This window comes from Eptatretus burgeri, chromosome 6, assembly GCF_056783735.1.
Source record: "Eptatretus burgeri isolate ZD-2024b chromosome 6, Ebu_testis_v1, whole genome shotgun sequence".
NCBI classification, from domain to species: Eukaryota; Metazoa; Chordata; class Myxini; order Myxiniformes; family Myxinidae; genus Eptatretus; species Eptatretus burgeri.
In genome coordinates, this window is record NC_140966.1 from 29,088,980 (window position 1) to 29,109,738 (window position 20,759).

Sequence of the window (20,759 nt, forward strand, 5' to 3'; positions counted from 1 at the left end):
ACACACACACCTATTACGAAAATAGTGGTCACTTACTGACTCGTGAACCAATTCGTGACTGGTTTCAATTTCAGACTTCATTTTTTGGGGCCTTGTCCACTTTGTCATTGACTTCCCCTCTATGTGCTTGGGACAAGATTCCGTGCAAATGTGCACGTATGTATGTATGTATGTATGTATGTGTGTTCACATACTGTATGTCTGTACATGTGTACATGTGTGAATGTACATGACGAGATACAACATACATAATCTTTGATATAAATGACCATTCCGTGTGCATGAATAAGTGCACAAGTGAAGATTATCTTTGCAAATGAAGATCAACATTTCGATAGATCTGTTGAAGTGGCATTCCATGTATCCTTTCCCTCTTCAAATCAGGTACTTCTTGATATTTGACATTTGTGCTTTTTCACGATCGACATTCCGAAAATCTTAAAAAAAAAACTTTCTCTTCTTCGTCTTCTTTAACGACCCTAACAACAACGCATATTTGCTCATAATGTTGCCTCGTGGGAACAGTTGTGGCCCAGGTCTTTCAAGAACTGGTTCACCAATCATTTTTATAATTGGCAGGAATTTGAAATGTGTTCAGGGAACCGGCGATAACTCACCAACTCTTCGTAAGAGGCATGAGAGGATCTTTGATGCCCAATAAATCTCCCAATGCTAGCCGGTGGTCTGATAGCTTTGTCCTTCAGTGGGACGGCGCACACATCAATACCTGGCCCTTCATGCAAAACACCACGCTGGCTATTAATATCTGGATCAAAATTGCAATCCAAGTTGAACAACTCGGTACAAGCACATCAAAGCAATCCCCCTGACCTGAAAGCTCGAATCTATGGTACAGAAAATAATTAAGGTGCAAAATGTGATTGAAATACGACAGGGTTGATATTAATTTCCTTGAGGGAATACCATTTATATTGCCAGCAAATTTCATGTCATGACATTCCATCTTACTTACACGACATGTTCATCATCGGTACGACCCTTCCCCTTCTTGTCATGTTTGCCGAACTTTTTCCTATGTTGAAAAAGAGTGAAAAGTCAGTTTCTTGCACATTTGTTGAGGTACATATTTCCAAACACAAGTTAAAAACAAAAAGTGAAGAAGGGGGAAATAAAATTATTTACTTAAGACGGTTCCAAAAAGTGGATTTCTTTGGAGTGGTGGACGGTAATAACTGGTCCACGTTGGTAGGCTGGTTCAGAGCAACGTCGTGTGAACCAGGAGACTCGATTATATTTGCTTCCCTGAAAAAGAACAGTTATCGGAAATCCACAACTTCGTACATATGTGGCAGACTGGATATCATATACATTCTCCATTTCAAGAACTGACACTGTAATGCCCCCTCCAGCAAACATCACGTAACATAAAACGATATCAGGAAAAACGCACAAAAAACCCCACAAAAATAAAAGGACATGGGAAGGGTCTTTGCAGATCATCTTGCTTTTCCTCTCCAAGCATGATCTATATTTTCTACAAGCCAGGAGTTTATCCAAATCTCGATAATCCCAAACTCAAAGAGAGGGAGCTAATCATATATGATTGGTCGAGATGTTGTAATATTTTGTCCAAGTACTGTTAAACTGGAGGTTTTTGGAACTGTCAAAAGGCATTTTTTCATTCTACAGTGTTCAAATATAAATTACAATTGAAACGACAGGGAAGTTAAAGTGTCAAAACGGCTTTTTGTTTTCTGCAGGTTAAAATATATAATTCAATTAAAATAAAACATTTATAGGTTGCAGAAAGAAACATTTTTCTGGAAGTTTTCTGCTGTGAATGCAGTATATTTTACACCACCTTGTGCAACATATTACATTAGTTATTTGTGCCTGGTGTTTGTGTCCTTTATGATGTCATTTAAAACAGTAAGTTTCCTGCTTGGAATGATTTTCAAATTTTATTTTACTGACACAGACAGGCAGATGAAAACGAGGACCTTATTTGTGTCATTCTTTCCTTACTTAAGTGTTTGAATCATTAGTTTTCCACAGTTGTTACGTTATGCCCAGACATAACTCAACACAGGAGGAGAATTTAAGAATTTCTTTTGTGAGGGTTACTTGTGTAAAAAACAGTCGGTTACTCAGGTTACATTTTTCAACACCCTAACACGTGTCCTCTTACTGAATGATCTTTGAAATAAGTGATATATTGTTCAATTACCTAAACTATTGGAGCATTTACACCACCTTATCGATACTAGCACGTCACATGAGTTCTTTGTGCCAGGCGTTTGTTTACTTTATGACATCACTAAAAACATCAAGTTTCCTGTTTGGAATGATTTTCTATTTTATTTTACTGAGATACAGGCAGACAGCTGAAAATGATAACCTCACTCCTCTGTGGACTCGAAGCAAGATTCCGTTCAATTTGCCAATTTCAGAGCCAAACGACTGCTAATCTGCAGGTTTATTCTCCAATTTATTTTCTCATGTCAAAAATTATGAAATCTCATTGAAACAAGAAAACAAGACAAAGAGCAATCAGAGATTGGAGACCCCCGCCAGGAATTGTTTTGTGTGGCATTTATGTAATTGTAATTAATAAGAGACGTAAATATCAAGGGCGTAGGCAGAGGTCCAAAAGCGATGAGGCGAAAAGAGGTGAACTTGGTTGATGTGACAGTGAGCGTCGCGCAATAAGGAAGTAAACATCGGGATAATTTTATTTTACTGTGTAATATTAGGGGGGAGGGGGGATATTGTCCAATTCAGGTATTGTGATTAGAGTGGAGATAAGAGTATTCAGAGCACTGCCGGGTGGATTTGATAGTTTACTCCCCAGGGAGCTCAGATGGCCAGAAGGTTCAGGCCAGATCATATTTCAGGAAATGAGCGACGAGGAAACTGCCTCGTCTGCCTCAGCCTGGCTCCGTCCTTGGCATTCAAGCAAGCACTCCATTTGAAACCGTCGATAAGGAACGGCTGGCTGGCAAGCGCGAGCTCGCTGCTTGGAAACTAAACTCACCCCTGGAGAATGTGCATAACGACGCTGCTGCTGATCATATTGTCATGGAGTACAACAGAGCTTAACTTTTGTGAATCTTTCAATCCTGTGCAGCGTCAAAGCAGTGCACACTTTCGAGCTGGGACGCCCAATCCATGGTGTGTGCCCCCACCCCACCCCATAAACTTGGGAACTGAACACACCAGGGATTGTTGAGGGGTGGGTTGGGGCAGCCAAAGGTCCTTGAACCAAATTGTACTTTAATCAATAATCGTAATCGTCTATTTTTAAGTCCTTTCTTAATTCATACATTAATTGTTTCAATAGGATGTGTAATTTACATTTCACCTCATTCACCTCCTCATACAAACACCCCCCCCCCCGCCTCTTTCACAAGGAAACACGAGAGAGGAGCGAATACCCAGTGAGATCGAATTCACTCGGAATCTTATTGGTTCATTGATTTCATGATTTAAAAAATAATAAAAAGTTCTTAAATATCACCTCCAGTTCAATTTTCAATAAAATGACAGTTTTCGTTCCACTTCCCAACATATTCCTGTTTTTTGTGAAAATTCCATTGTTTTTACTTTTCACACAAGAGATGTTTCGTATCAGTTTACTTTTCACACTTCATTTAATACTTTGTGTTTATTTTTTTTAATAAACTTTAACAGTCTGTTTCGTGAAAACAAAGGAAAGATTACTTTCGAACTTTCTGGAAACCAGGGATGGACTCGGAATATAAACTGGCCCCCTTGTCATTGCCCGGGTCCCGCCGACTCATGGGCCGTGGACCTGTGACCCGTCTGACACGTGGAGGTCACCTTCCAATCGCACGAGACGGACTCACATTTACTCATACACGTAATAAATAGATACACTCACGTTCCCACGGAACATAATCAACAGAGCATGAACATTGCAGTTGTACGTAATTAATAGACAAACATAACGTTCTGCACAGACAAACAAGCAAAGACAAAATGACCCAAATACAACATCCAGTCCTCTGGAGAGGGTAAAAAAACGGCTGGACCAATCTCCACCATCTTTTACATCCATGATGGGGGGTACCAAGGGTCAGGTCATGGGCACAAAACACTCCTTTCCCACAAAACACTCCTTTACCACAAAACACTCCATTCCCATAAAACACTCCTTTCCCACAAAACACTCCTTTCCCACAAAACACTCATTTCCCACAAAACACTCCTTTCCCACAAAACACTCATTTCCCACAAAACACTCCTTTCCCACAAAACACTCCATTCCCATAAAACACTCCTTTCTCACAAAACACTCCTTCACCACAAAACACTCCTTTCCCACGAAACACTCATTTCCCATGAAACACTCCTTTCCCAAAAAACACTCCTTTCCCACGAAACACTCCTTTCCCACAAAACACACCTTTCCCACACCCACAAGGCAATTCTTTGTTTGTTCGAAAGTCTGATAAATTAATAAGTTGGATCCAAACAAGGAAATAAGGCCATTTGGTCCATCAATACCGTGGTGCACTCTCGGGTGAAATTTTGCTGCAACTTAAAACATAAATCTTCTTGATGAGTTTGGAATCTCAATAACCCGTTCTTCATCGAATCGAGTGATCCATCTTGTCTCTAACTACAGTATATATATATATATATATATATATATATATATATATATATATATATATATATATATATAGATATATATGTTGTGGAAGGTTGTTGTGCGAAGATAACATATTTTAATCGATGTGGTTGAAGTGGTAATCCTCGTTTCACTTCCCTCAGATCAGATATCTCCAGACACTTCCCATGTTCACTTTTTGCAGATCAAGCCAAACTTATCACCTTAAACTTTCTCTTCATGTTATTATTTTTCCACCACCCATCCCTTGTTTTGGGTCTGCAGTGGGAACAGTTGCGGCACAAGTCTTTCACGAATTGGTTGACCAATCCTTTTGGTGACCGGCAGGAATTTGTAATTTGTTCAGGGTGCCGGAGATAACTCGCCAACTCTTTACACGAGACATGATGGGATCTTTAACATCCACCAAGACCCCCAGCGCTGGGTGATGGTTCTCTACCTTAACGTCTTTTGGTGGGATGGCGCACACATCAATGACTCGTCCTTCATGTAAAAAAAAACAAGGGATCAGGAAAACAGGGTCTTCAACACAAGGGGGAACAACCCCGAATCTATAATATCGAAATTATTAAACAGTAAATGATGTTGAGAGGAGCGGGAGTTTCTCCATGAAGTAACTTCATATATAAATGAGTCCGTTCGGACATGTGGTTTCGTCCTTGGTATTAAAATCACCACAGAGATTATTATCGTTAATAAATAAATAATCCGTTTGAGAAAGCACGAACGACGTGATGACGTATTTCCGCTGACGGGACGGATCACCACACGGAGACGGAGGATAAAACACTCGACATGACGAGGTAAAATTAACTGAATATTGTGAAAAGTCCGTGTGAGGTACCTCAGTTGCGTTTTCTTCTTCACGATCCGCATCTTGAGAGATAAATAAATTCTTTCGATGAATGTTCAATGAAATATTCGGGAGCCGACTTGACACACGTCGATCACCGCGACAGATCCACATCGAACTGATTGTTCGGGACAATACCCTGACGTTTGTGACGTAACCGTTCTACTGTTACCATGGGATACATTGCGCGACGTCAGTGTAGGGAGTTGTGGTCGTAGTGGTAGTAGTAGTCGTTGTAGTAATCGTAGTAGTAGTACTTGAAGTAGTAGTTGTAAATGGACAGGGGGGTCGAACCCTCGTCTGGCTCATTCCATGGTGACAGAGGTTGTTCACATCGACTCATGGTGGAGAGTTTTAAACCAACGCCACCACTGTCTCTGGATGCTTCGAACCTCAGCGATGTTTGGCGCCGATGGAGACAGCTGTTTGAACTGTTTTTGGAGACGTCAGGACAAAGCAAAGGACAGAGTCGATACTGGAGAGCAAGAAAGTCGCCATCTTGTTTCATTAAGCCGGCCAGGCCGCGGTTGACGTGAACAACACATTCACGTTCAGGGAACCCACGGACAGGAAGACAGTCGACTCGGTTTGTGAGAAATTTGAGGAATATTGTAATCCACAACGAATGTAGTTCATGAAAGGAACCGTTTATGGGAAAACCGACGGCAAGAGGGGAGACCCTTTGACCAGGATGACACCGAGTTGCGGATGGAGACCATGTTGTACAGTTTTGCAGAAACGGAGAACATGGTTCGAGACCATATAACCTTCGCCATGTCGGATTTACGCCTGAAGGAGCGTTTACTCCGTGAAAACGATCTTGACCTTCGAAAGGGAAATTGATCCCCCTCCAAAACGTGAGATGCTGACGAGAACGGAAAGTGAGACTTAGGATTCAGAAAGTCTGCGAGTAGAGGTTCTGCAAGAATAGTAGACCCAGCATGACAATGATGTGGGTCGCATCATCATGGCAGCATCCTTCGTGGTCAAACTCGAACCTGGAGTTCGTTGACCAAATGTATGCCAATACCCCCTCCGAAAAGAGGCGGAAGCCGGAATCACACCGGTAATTAAACCACTGAAAGAACAAGGGATAGTTGTGGAAACTTCGAGTCCGTGCAACACACCAATCTTGCCGGTTAAAAAGCCACAGAAGGATATGTGGAGATTTGTTGAAGAACTGCGAAAGGTAAATGAGGTGATTTAAAGTGTTCACCCAGTGGTACCGAGTGCAGTGGTGTTGATTCCATCTATCACCGCAAATTCCACCCACTTCACGGTAATTGTTTTGTGTTCCACGTTTTTCTCGGTCCCTATTACAAAGAAATTGCAATTTCTGTTCACTTTTTGCGTAATTTCTGTTCGCCCTCTTCTTCACTGCTCTTCGTTGCCTTTGCCCTTCTCTCGCGGTTGGTGTGCGACTGAGACGTGCTTATTCCGGAGGACCAGCGCTGAGCACACGTTGCCACAAGCCCCAGCAAAGTGACGAAGCCGGAGATAACATGCCAACTCTCAAGGTGGGATCGCTCAAGTGGAGCGTCCCATGGAGGTACATGCTGCACGCGCAGACCTATCCAAGACTAGGTTAGGGATCTGTTGCCTCATGCATCTTCTCCTCTCTCTTTCCACCCCTTTTTCTCATCCCCCTTGGATGCGCAAAAGAGCATCGATGGAAAAGAACGGGTGTTCTTGGGAAAAATTCCAGGGGCATAAAAAAGACCCTTTTATGTGGTATGTGACACGTGTTAAATTACAGAAAAGAAGGGACATTGCATAGCTTGTAGAAAATGCCAGACGAGAGAAAATAACGTTCATTCAAAAAATCTTGTGTGCATGCTGTACTCCCCTTGTGGTCTCTGGAATTTATCCCAAGAAGAAAAATTTTGGCAGGGGTGCGTGGTGGTTGAAGGGGCTTGGAAAGGATCATGATTTTGGATGGGGAACGACCTGAGATCGTGGAATGACCTGTGTTTAATACCTGGAGGGAACAATGAGTTTCAAGAGAGTATGGAAGGTGGTTCCACAAGTGGGAAAAAACAGGAATAAATAAGTGGAGGTGAGCAGTGATTCTGGATTGAGGCAGTTTCAACAGGAGGGGGATACTGGTGAACATCGTGCATCCTGCTAATACCTGGGCATGACAAAGCACGGAGTGGGCAACGGATGCAAGTCCAGAAATGAGGCAGAAGAAGACAGATAGATCACAGACCTGTCAGCGATGGTGAAGAGAAAGGGCCATTGACTCAGCTTCATCATGAGAGATTCCAATGATCTTGATCAACTTTGTTTCCACAGCGTCAAGCTGAGCATGGTGCTGACCTGAGCAGGGTACCCAGCCCAGAGGGGAGAGCAGTAATCCATTCAGCTGCGGATGAAAGACTTGGAGGTGGAAAGGAGCTCAGGTGTGCCAAGGAAGGATTTTGCATGATGGAGGATGCCCAGTCAGCGTCTAGCGTTGGAGGCCAATTTTGAAATGTGGCTTGCCCAAGAGAGATCATAGATCATCGCTGAGAGTGAGATCCAAGAGTTTTGAAAGACTGAACCATTTTAAGAGGATTGTTGAGAAAGTAGATGGAATGGTTTGTGTTGTGATCTTTCAGAGAGAGAGAGAGAGATAGAGATAGAGATAGAGAGAGAGAGAGAAAGAGAGAAAGAGAGATTTCTCAGAATTTAAAGGCATGTTCCATGTGTTTGAGCAGTTTATGATTTTCTCAAGGTCTGAGGAGAGCGAAGAGGCTGCTGGTGTAGTCGCTTCACATGAAACATGTATTTTTATGACAAAAGTGTCAAACTTGGCATACGGCTTCTTCAGACGATTAAATACAAATTTAGAAGGGGAGCCGGGCAAGAGATGTTTTTTGTGGTTTTTGAAAGAGAAAGAAAAATCGCGCCGGGGCGACGTGACCACACTGAAATTATGCTCCTTTTCCCCGCTGGAGGATGGGACAACTTGCAACAAAATGGCAGCTTACGTGTGGATAGGTATGGAAATTCGAAGTTTTCTCGATCATTTTTGCTCAGAACAGGCGACTAACAATGGTATCGTGACAATTATCAGATTTCGCTCATTAAAAAACATTCATTGTGATGGATTTGGAATAATCTGGTCACTCCTTGCATCCTGACAGATATTGTGTTGCTTTTATCACCGACTGCTGCAGCCCACCGTGCCATCCGTCGTCAGTCGGTCTCCCCACACCCTAGGCCATTAATTTTAGGCCTGTTGCAGAAAACACTCCTCATGAAGCACTTTCTGAGACTAGCGTTTGTTTCTACTGCCTTATCACGTAAATTTAGTGTGGGTTTCTGACCAATTTAATGCCATGAAAATTACGTGGGCCGACCTACTGTCCGTCTGTTCGCAATCTAGTTGCCACCATTTTACTTTTGTAAAATTTCTCTTTGATGATTCATTGACTTGTAAACTTTGCAAATGTAGATTTTAACCCTGTGCCAAATGAAGTCACAAAAGGCCTCCTGTTCAAAAATGCTTCATTAAAACACTGTTTCACAAGCTTCTGAGTCGCTGTCCAGATCTGGTTCTATGGGTCGCCGTCGGAATGGGAAAGAACTTCACGTACTAAAAAGTCAACGACAATTGTTTGGAACTTGGATATCGTGTGTCCCGGTGTCTACTAATATTCCACAGCTTGACTGGTTGTGACACCACGTCTGCCTTCATGGGCATTGGTGAGAAGACGGCGTACAAGGTATGGATGGACTTTGAGAAAGTAAATGATGCGTTCATGTTCATCTCCGATCACCCGTTCTGCAATCTTCACACAAAGGAAACTCCTTTCAAACTTTTTGAGCAAAACATAGTCAAGCTGTACGGTCGATCCAGTACCTTATCGTCAGTCAACGCCTGCAGAAAAGATCTCTTCTGTCATCACGATAAATCCTCGTTGGATCGAATTCCGCCCACACAAGTGAGCTCCAATATTTTTCAGGGTTTGAGAGGTTGACTGCAGAACCGGAAACGAATCCTCAATTAAAATGCTGTTTATCCAACCCTGAATTTTGGTTGAAGCATATGTTCTAATCCGAAACATTGACTACATATTCCAGGATGCATTGGATCAGCATCTGAAGCGGGCAGTCTATCAGACTGGAATATGGATATGCAGCAAGACCATGCCATTACTTCCGTCGCCAGCAGAATTCGGGTGGCGCAAAGACGGGATTCGATGGTACCCAGTGTGGATTACACGACCGCAAGTGTCAGCTGCTTGTCAAGAACTTATTAAATGTGGCTTCAAGAAGTCGTGCAGGACTTGCAAATGCATAAAGTCCGATTTGCCATGCAGCGCCTTTTGCAAGTACCCATACGATGTGCAAGGAAGGAAAATTCTCAAAATTGATGAATGGCAACATCCAATCAAACCCTCTTGTTCACCGACACCAACGGCGTGCACTATGCATTTCATTTGAAATTTATTCAACAAGAGAGAATACTTTGACATTATCTGCAAAATGCATAATGTAAAAAAAGCTTGTGTCAATAATTTTGTGACATACGTCACCATTACACCGCCGAAAAGTACTTTTTGTGAAATCTGGGGTTCGGTTGCCATGGCAACAACGAACAAAATCTGCCATAAAATCGTAATTTCAGATGTTTTTTTTCCAAGAAGTTCAGGAATCAACGAAGGTCAATCTGGGGAAGTTTCGAAGAAAATTCGTTTCAATAAAATTACAGTATAGACTATGGAGTATTGACTATCTTGACCAGGGGTTCCCAAACCCAGGGTTGTGACCCAAACTTGAACCCCCCACCCCTCAAAATCTCAGTTTTTGAGGGGGAATTTCATGTCAAAAGCATTTTCTCTCACAATTTTTATCATAGGTACACTAGGTACCAGTATCATTTGGGTTGCGAGGCAAATGTCATTTCAAATTTTGGGTCATGGACAAAAAAATCTGGGAACCACTGATATCGACGTTCTTGTTGCCGTTTCCCCTTTTTTAAGTTTCCCGCCATTTTAAAGCCATTTTGAGCTAAATGCAATTGGGTGAAATATTTTCTCGTGAAATTTTATTGTATATCACTAGAAACGTTCAAACAGACGTTAAAGTCGCCGTTTCATCAATATATGTTCCTTTAATATGGTGATGCATGCCTTCCCCACCCCCAATGGTGGCCATCTTGGAAAATGGCTGCCAAAGCCGAGCCATGAGGGACCCACCCAGGCTCTCCTTCTAAAATCGTTCAGTGTGGTCACATGAAGCCGGATACCAAGTTTGGTACTTTTGTCAAAAAAATTAATGTTCTGCCATGTTTTGGAGTTCAGCGATTCCACGATGCTGCCTGTCTGTCAGAGAGATGAGGGATCTCATGGCAGAGAGTGGTCATCAGCAAAGAGAGAGAGGGGGTTTTCCAGAGAATCAGTGAGATCATTGATGAGAATTAGGAATAATATGAGGCCCTGAACACTGCCTTGTGGTACTCTTGCCTTGACAGGGAGAGGAGATGAAAGGGTTCCTTTGAGAGCCACATGTAATGTTAGCTATGAGAAGGGAGGAGGTCAGCAATCCAACAGTGGAGTTGGCCTTGGATTACAAAGGCAGAGAGTTTGGAGAGCAGGGCAGGATGCCAGACTAAAATAGAAGCTCAAGATATGCTCGGTGAGATGGCCCAAATCTCATGTCTGACATTGAGGGCCTTCTTCCATTGTTGGGAGAGTAGAAGCTGCATGTCTGAAATGCAGTGAGTGATTTGGTCTGAATCTGACTTGATGATCTAAGATGAGGCTGTTGGTGTAAAGGAACTATTTCATGTCAACTTTGATGATGGATTTCACAACCTTGCTGATGATTGGAAGTAAGTTAATTGGTATGTCAACAAGGGGATCCGTTTTTACACATTTTACGTAATTCTGTGATGGCTGATTTCCAAGCAGAGAGAAGATGGATCTATGGTAAATAACAGGGTGAAAACGGCAGAAAGAGATCGTGCAGGAGCAGGAGAGCAAGTTTGGAGTACACATGAGCTGATGCTGAACGGTCCAGTTACAGAGTCAGAGTGTAAGGTTGCCAGAAACTTTTACACCTCTTCAGATGCTAAAGACGCAGAATTGAGGAGTGGCTGGGTACGACTGGGAAAGATGGGTACAGACAGAGAGGGATGAGGGACAGAAGATTTTGAAGCAAACACGGAATTGGGGCATTCAGCCTTCTCACGAACAGTCGGCTGTGTTGCCATTTGAAGTGAGAGAAGGAATGGAATCGGAGCATCCACCAGAGACAGACTTGACAAGGTGCCACCAGGTTTTAGAGGAAGGAGTCGAGTTTGAAAGTTAATTCAGGAGATTGGACAGATATTGTTTTCTGGCTCTCCTGAGGGTCGACACACACTTGTTGCGACTTTGTGGAATGATCTGAGATTGTCTTCCGTTGGATTTGCCTTCCAGGAGGAGAATGCAAGTTGTTTTGAAGCAACAGCCTCATCCTGTGATTCAGAGTACCAAGAGCAGCAGGATAGATAAGATAACTGAAGATGAGATCGTAATAATCTGTGCAGAAGAGAGAGCAGGTTTCTGTTGAAGAATTCCCAGGTCAGTTAATATCAGGGTCGGTCGATAAAGGAGACCTGTCCTGAAGTGTGATGGCTGCTTGCAGTTCCTGCCAGACTTATTGAATGAACTGCCAGACTTGCCGGCACCGAGGTTGTTCTCTGAGAATGGCGAGAGAGATGTGACCTTCACCAGCACATCATCAGAAAAGCCAACTCGGGCAGAGGACGAGTGTTATACAATGGCGGGGAAGTTGATCAATAACAAATCCGGGAGGGAAGACTTTCCATTTGGAGAAATCCGGATGGGAAAGTTCACAGATGGAGTCATAAAAGACCTTTGCAGAAGTGCCATGACTCGTGAGAAAGGTAACAACAAAGACAATTCACGTGATGGCAATTGAAGTCACCACAAATGAGGAAGAGAGAGTTGGGATGAATGAATAAAAGTTTGTCCATGTCATCTCAGAGAGAAATGCAGATGAAGTTATCACTGTTGGAAGAATGGTGCAACACACAAACATGAGGTGAGAACGGAGGGAAAGTCGCAACCAGAGGCATCCTGGGGCTTAGAAAAGAGTTCAGCTCGATCAAACTGAAGGAAGCAATAGGCAGGGAGAGCCATTAAGGAGTCATTGATGTCCTGGGGAAGGAAGGATTCAGTTACGCAGATGATGCCCGGTTTATCCGAAGTGGTCCAGATTGAGACATCTGGCAGGTTGGAACAGTGGCCTTGGATGTTTGAGGTCCACACGATTTGGTACGCATGTGGGGAGCTCCTCACGGGCAAGGGTGAAATTGGGTGGGGGAGAAGGAGGGAAGGGGAGGGATAACTTTTGCAGGGGCAGAACAAGGTTGAAGTCGAGAGGAGGCAGAAAGAGTGAGGAGCAGAAGCGGGGGATGGTACTGACTTGGAGGGGTTTAACACCATGAATGGACATGAAGGGTAAATGTTTGGTGTGTTCACATGGCCTTTGCAAAGTTGATGCTTCAGGAAATGCAAACTGGAAAACCTGAGTTGATAGTCCAAAAGGGTCTTGAGCGTTCTCATGGGTCTTGAGGGTTCTAAAGGGTATTAATGGTTCCAAGGGGTCTTCAAGGTTCCAAAGAGTCTCAAGTGTTTTCGGGAATCTTGAGGTACTGCATATCGAGGTCGAAGGAGAAATATTGTCATGGTTCCCATTGTAGAAAATTAAAGGCCAAAGTCACCTTCAAATCGTCGGACACGGACTCACATTTACTCAGATACGGAATAAATATACACTCATGTTCCCACGAAACATCATTAAGAGACAGAGCATGAACATTGCAGTTGTACGTAATTAATGGACATACTTTCCAATAGTACGTAATTAATAGACAAACATGACGTTCTGCACAGACAAACAAGCAAAGACAAAATGACCCAAATACAACATCCAGTCCTCTGGAGAGGGTAAAAAAACGGCTGGACCAATCTCCACCATCTTTTACATCTGTGCTCAGGGGTACCAAGGGTCAGGTCATGGACACAAAACACTCCTTTCCCACAAAACATTCCTTTCCCACAAAACATTCCTTTCCCACAAAACACTCCTTTCCCACAAAACACTCCTTTCCCACAAAACACTCCTTTCCCACAAAACACTCCTTTCCCACAAAACACTCCTTTCCCACAAAACACTCCTTTCCCACAAAACACTCCTTTCCCACAAGACTCCTTTCCCACAAAACACTCCTTTCCCACAAAACACTCCTTTCCCACAAAACACTCCTTTCCCACAAAACACTCCTTTCCCATAAAACACTCCTTTCGCATAAAACACTCCTTTCCCATAAAACACTCCTTTCCCACAAAACACTCCTTTCTCATAAAACACTCCTTTCCCACAAAACACTCCTTTCCCACACCCACAAGGCAATTCTTTGTTTGTTCGAATGTCTGATAAATCAATAAGTTGGCTCCAAACAAGGAAATAAGGCCATTTGGTCCATCATAACCGTGATGCACTCTCGGGTGAAATTTTGCTGCAACTTTGAACATAAATCTTCTTGATGAGTTTGGAATCTCAATAACCCGTTCTTCATCGAATCGAGTGACACATCTTGTCTCGAACTACAGTATATATATATATATGTTGTGGAAGGTTGTTGTGCGAAGATAACATATTTTAATCGATGTGGTTGAAGTGGTATTCCGTGTATCACTTCCCTCAGATCAGATATCTCCAGACACTTCCCATGTTCACTTTTTGCAGATCAAGACAAACTTATCACCTTAAACTTTCTCTTCATATTATTATTTTTCCACCACCCATCCCTTGTTTTGGGTCTGCAGTGGGAACAGTTGTGGCACAAGTCTTTCACGAATTGGTTGGCCAATTCTTTTGGTGACCGGCAGGAATTTGTAATTTGTTCAGGGTGCCGGAGATAACTCGCCAACTCTTGACACGAGACATGATGGGATCGTTAACATCCACCAAGACCCCCAGCGCTGGGTGATGGTTCTCTACCTTAACGTCCTTTGGTGGGATGGCGCACACATCAATGGCTCGTCCTTCATGTAAAAAACCAGGGATCAGGAAAAGTGTTTTCAACACAAGTGGGAACAACCCCGAATCTATAATATCGAAATTATTAAACAGCAAATGATGTTGAGGGGAGCGGGAGTTTCTCCATGAAGTAACTTCATATATAAATGAGTCCGTTCGTACATGTGGTTTCGTCCTTGGTATTAAAATCACCACAGAGATTATTATCGTTAATAAATAAATAACTCCGTTTGAGAAAGCACGAACGACGTGATGACGTATTTCCGCTGACGGGACGGATCACCACACGGAGACGGAGGATAAAACACTCGACGACATGACGAGCTAAAATTAACTGAATGTTGTGAAAAGTCCGTGTGAGGTACCTCAGTTGCGTTTTCTTCTTCACGATCCGCATCTTGAGAGATAAATAAATTCTTTCGATAAATGTTCAATGAAATATTCGGGAGCCGACTTGACACACGTCGATCACCGCGACAGATCCACATCGAACTGATTGTTCGGGACAATACCCTGACGTTTGTGACGTAACCGTTCTACTGTTACCATGGGATACATTGCGCGACGTCAGTGCAGGGAGTTGTGGTCGAAGTAGTCGTTGTTGTAATCGTTGTAGTGGTAGTCATCGTAGTAGTAGTACTAGTAGTAGTAGTAAATGGACAGGTGGGGTCGAACCCTCGTCTGGTTCAGTTCATGGTGACAGAGGTTGTTCACATTGACTCATGGTGGAGAGTTTCCAACCAACGCCACCACTGTCTCTGGATGCTTCGAACCTCAGCGATATTTGGCGCCGATGGAGACAGCTGTTTGAACTGTTTTTGGAGATGTCAGGACAAAGCCAAGGAGAGAGTCGATACTGGAGAGCAAGAAAGTCGCCATCTTGTTTCATTGAGCCGGCCAGGCCGCGGTTGACGTGAACACACATTCACGTTCAGGGAACCCACGGACAGGAAGATAGTCGACTCAGTTTGTGAGAAATTTGAGGAATATTGTAATCCACGAACGAATGTAGTTTATGAAAGGAACCGTTTATGGGAAAACCGAAGGCAAGAGGGGAGACCCTTTGAACAGGATGTCACCGAGTTGAGGATGGAGACCATGTTGTACAGTTTTGCAGAAACTGAGAACATGGTTCAAGACCATATAACCTTCGCCATGTTGGATTTACGCCTGAAGGAGAGTTTACTCCGTGAAAACGATCTTGACCTTCTAAAGGTAAATTGCTCTCCCTCCAAAACGTGAGATGCTGACGAGAACAGAAAGTGAGACTTAGGATTCAGAAAGTCTGCTGGAAGAGGTTCTGCAAGAATCGTGGACCCAGCATGACAATGATGTGGGTCGCATCATCATGGCAGCATCCTTCGTGGTCAAACTCGAACCTGGAGTTCGTTGACCAAATGTATGCCAATATCCCCTCCGAAAAGAGGCGGAAGCCGGAATCACACCGGTAAATAAACCACTGAAAGAACAAGGGATAGTTGTGGAAACTTCGAGTCCGTGCAACACACCAATCTTGCCGGTTAAAAAGCCACAGAAACCACTTATCCACAGAAGGATTAGTGGAGATTTGTTGAAGAACTGCGAAAGGTAAATGAGGTGATTCAAAGTGTTCACCCAGTGGTACCGAGTGCAGTGGTGTTTATTCCATCTATCACCGCAAATTCCACCCACTTCTCGGTAATTGTTTTGTGTTCCACGTTTTTCTCAGTCCCTATTGCAAAGAAATTGCAATTTCTGTTCGCTTTTTACGTAATTTCTGTTCGCTCTCTTCTTCACATCTCTTCGTTGCCTCTGCCCTTCACTTGCGGTTGGTGTGCGACTGAGACGTGCTTATTCCGGAGGACCAGTGCAGAGCACACGTTGCCACAAGCCCCAGCAAAGTGACTAAGCCGGAGATAACACGCCAACTCTCAAGGTGGGATCGCTCAAGTGGAGCGTCCCATGGAGGTACATGCTGCACCCGCAGACCTATCCAAGACGAGGTTAGGGATCTGTCACCTCATGCATCTTCTCCTCTCTCTTTCCTTCCCTCTATCCCCCCTTTGGATGCGCAAAAGAGCATCTATGGAAAAGAACGGGTGTTCTTGGGAAAAATTCCAGGGGCATAAAAAAGGCCCTTTTATCTGGTATGTGCCACGTGTTAAATCATAGAAAAGAAGGGACATTGCATCGTTTGTAGAAAATGCCAGACGATAGAAAATAACGATCATTCAAAAAATATTGTGTGCATGCTGTACTCCCCTTGTGGTCTCTGGAATTTTTCCCAAGAAGCAAAATTTTGGGAGGGGTGCGTGGTGGTTAAAGCGGCTTCGAAAGGATCATGATTTTGGATGGGGAACGACCTGAGATCGTGGAATGACCTGTCTTGAATACCTGGAGGGAACAATGAGTTTCAAGAGAGTATGGAAGGTGGTTCCACAAGTGGGAAAAAACAGGAATAAATAAGTGGAGGTGAGCAGTGATTCTGGATTGAGGCAGTTTCAACAGGAGGGGGTTGCAGGTGAACATCGTGCATCCTGCTAATACCTGGGCATGACAAAGCACGGCGTGGGCAACGGGTGCAAGTCCAGAAATGAGGCAGAAGAAGACAGAGAGATCACAGACCTGTCAGCGATGGTGAAGTGAAAGGGCCATTGACTCAGCTTTATCATGAGAGATTCCAATGATCTTGATCAACTTTGTTTCCACAGCGTCAAGCTGAGCATGGTGCTGAGCTGAGCAGGAAAGCAGCTCAGAGGGGAGAGCAGTAATCCATCAAGCTCCGGATGAAAGCCTTGGAGGTGGAAAGCAGCTCAGGTGTACCAAGGAAGGATTTTGCACGACGGAGGATGCCCAGTCAGCGTCTGGCATTGGAGGCCAATTTTGAAATGTGGCTTGCCCAAGAGAGATCATAGATCATCGCTGAGAGTGAGACCCAAGAGTTTTGAGTGACTGAACCATTTTAAGAGGTTTGTTGAGAAAGTAGATGGAATGGTTTGTGTTGTGATCCTTTCAGAGAGAGAGAGAGAGAGAGAGAGATAGAGAGAGAGAGCGATAGAGATTTCTCAGAATTTAAAGGCATGTTCCATGTGTTTGAACAGTTTTTGATGTTGTCAAGGTCTGAGGAGAGCGAAGAGGCTGCTGGTGTAGTCGCTTCACATGAAAACATGTATTTTTATGACAAAAGTGTCAAACTTGGCATACAGCTTCTTCAGACGATTAAATACAAATTTAGAAGGGGAGCCCGGGCAAGAGATGTTTTTTGTGGTTTTTGAAAGAGAAAGAAAAATCGCGCCGGGGCGACGTGACCACGCTGAAATTGTGCTCCTTTTTCCCGCTGGAGGATGGGACAACTTGCAACAAAATGGCAGCTTTCGTGTGGATAAGTATGGAAATTCGAAGTTTTCTCCATCATTTTTGCTCAGAACAGGCGACTAACAATGGTATCGTGACATTTATCAGATGTCGCTCATTAATAAACATTCATTGTGATGGATTTGGAATTATCTGTTCACTCCTTGCATCCTGACAGGTATTGTGTTGCTTTTATCACCGACTGCTGCAGCCCACCGTGCCATCCATCGTCAGTCGGTCTCCCCACACCCTAGGCCATGAATTTTAGGCCTGTTGCGGAAAACACTCCTCACGAAGCATTTTCTGAGACTAGCATTTGTTTCTCCTACCTTATCACGAAAATTTAGTCTGGGTTTCTGACCAATTTCATGCCATGAAAATTACTGTACGTCTGTTCGCAATCAAGTTGCCACCATTTTACTTTTGTAAAATTTCTTTTTGATGATTCATTGACTTGTAAACTTTGCAAATGTAGATTTTAACCCTGTGCCAAATGAAGTCACAAAAGGCCTCCTGTTCAAAAATGCTTCATGAAAACACTGTTTCACAAGCTTCTGAGTCGCTGTCCGGATCTGGTTCTCTGGGTCGCCTTCGGAATGGGAAAGAACTTCACGTACTACAAAGTCAAGGAAATTGTTCAGAACTTGGATATCGGGCGTCCCGGTGTCTACCAATATTCCACAGCTTGACTGGTTGTGACACCACGTCTGCCTTCATGGGGATTGGAAAGAAGATGGCGTACAAGGTATGGATGGACTTTGAGAAAGTGAATGATGCGTTCATGTTCATCTCCGATCACCCGTTCTGCAATCTTCATACAAAGGAAACTCCTTTCAAACGTATTGAGCAATACCTAGTCAAGCTGTACGATCGATCCAGTACCTTATCGTCAGTCAACGCCTGCAGAAAAGATCTCTTCTGTCATCACGATAAATCCTCGTTGGATCGAATTCCGCCCACACAAGTGAGCTCCAATATTTTTCAGGGTTTGAGAGGTTGACTGCAGAACCGGAAACGAATCCTCAATTAAAATGCTGTTTATCCAACCCTGAATTTTGGTTGAAGCACATGTTCTAATCTGAAACCTTGACTCCATATTCCAGGATGCATTGGATCAGCATCTGAAGCGGGCAGTCTATCAGACTAGAATATGGATATGCAGCGAGACCATGCCATTACTTCCATCACCAGCAGAATTCGGGTGGCGCAAAGACGGGATTCGATGGTACCCAGTGTGGATTACATGACCGCAAGTGTCAGCTGCTTGCCAAGAACTTATTAAATGTGGCTGCAAGTTGCCGTGTAGGACTTGCAAATGCATAAAGTCTGATTTGCCATGCAGCGCCTTATGCAAGTACCCATGCGATGTATAAGGTAGGCAAATTCTCACACTAATGAACGACAACATCCAATCAAACCCTCTCGTTCACCGATACTAACGGCGTGCACTATGCATTTAATTTGAAATTTATTCAACAAGACAGAATACTTCTAAAATAAATAAATTCTTTCGATAAATGTTCAATGAAATATTCGGGAGCCGACTTGACACACGTCGATCACCGCGACAGATCCACATCGAACTGATTGTTCGGGAAAATACCCTGACTTTGTGACGTAAATGTTCCACTGTTACCATGGGATACATTGCGCAACGTCAGCGTAGGGAGTTGCGGTCGTCGTAGTTGTCGTGGTAGTAGTAATAGATTTGGGTAAATATGATTGAAATTTCGTGCATAGCATTTTCTACGGCCGTTTTCATGCTGAATCCGAATCCTGTCGAATTTTCTTTTTTACCTCTGATGACCTTTGACCCCCAGAACCTTAATTTTTTCAAAATGGCGGCCAAAAATTGACATTTTTCATGTTTTCCTTCTCTAATGTGCCTAATAAGGCTTGTAATATATCATTTCATCTGTTTTTCACATTTTCAAAATTGATTGGATGTTGCATAGGACCGAAATAAAGTAATTTAGTGCCGAAAATGTGATCTGAAATGATTTTTGACAAAAACTATCCTGATTATGAATATTTTGATTATCCATTTTGTCTTTCCAGATTCTGATGCTAACCAAGCTGTTTACTAAACACAAAAAAAATGAAGTATACTTTTTATTGTTGCAGAATCATCAATCATGAATGACGGACCAAGATCCAGTGTTTCAAAAATGAGGAGCAGTGCTCAGAAAGAACTGTTTGGTGAAACGTACAAAGAAGTGCCTGAATATGAACTAAAATCTAAACCACCCCCTGGAATATACTTGCGCGGTCGAATGATTCATTTATGCAGGACTGTAGAAAAGGGACAGAATCAAATTAGCAAGAATGATGCAAGTAATGTGGTCGCAGAAGAAGTGTGTGATGATTGGATTTCAAAGAATGTATATCCCAAAACGAAAGATCGTACAAAAAGGGGAAACGTCGTGGAAAATAAAATTTCACATTTTCAGCGAGCCAGCCACCGCCTGTTGCACCAGAGAACAACATGTGGTCAACACACACAAAGTGGCCCTGACCTTTGTTCAAGTCGAATGACATATAGTATTTAGTGACAGTGCGAATATTGTAGAGCATTTGCCAAGTGGCTTAAGCACTCAAGGAAGTGCTCTCTGCATTTGTGTCATCTGTGACCCTGCCACTTTTCTTGAGGTAGTTCAGTCTTGTGCTGAGATCCATGGCCTTGAAACCAAGACATGATTCAAGGCTATGGTGACTCTGGCACAAAACACATTTAGCAAACACTCCAACTGAACGAAGTGCTCGGTACCGCTTAACACAATGGCGGTCTCCATGGAAACAATGCTATTGTGGGGCTCGAACAAATGCTGTCTGGGCCGTGGTTTTCAGTTTTACTCGATCCTCCTCTGCCAACTTCCCCAAACGAACTTGTTGTCGTAGCAGCGACTACAGAGTAGG

General features: G+C 43.3%; 1 protein-coding gene and 1 long non-coding RNA gene across 4 annotated transcripts in view; one reads left to right on the forward strand and one right to left on the reverse strand.

Annotated features, from left to right (window-relative positions):
* Window positions 1–963: 963 nt before the first annotated feature.
* On the reverse strand, window positions 964–5,575 carry LOC147024459 (uncharacterized). The gene is made up of 3 exons (XR_015059037.1): window positions 5,460–5,575; window positions 1,144–1,263; window positions 964–1,033 (listed from the first exon to the last, which is right to left on the reverse strand). It is a non-coding gene; the product is annotated as an uncharacterized LOC147024459 (long non-coding RNA).
* The window catches only part of ALG8 (ALG8 alpha-1,3-glucosyltransferase), a 55,217-nt gene continuing 39,853 nt past the window's right edge, over window positions 5,396–20,759 (forward strand). Inside the window, exon 1 of one of the 3 annotated variants that reach the window (XM_085884388.1) lies at window positions 5,396–5,418. In XM_085884388.1, coding sequence (XP_085740514.1) covers window positions 5,411–5,418 — 8 coding nt within the window. In that variant the 5' untranslated portion in view covers window positions 5,396–5,410. Of the gene's footprint in view, window positions 5,419–5,453; window positions 7,018–16,322; window positions 16,458–20,759 lie in introns of those variants that run through there. The other 2 variants (XM_085884387.1, XM_085884386.1) reach the window with 2 other exon arrangements.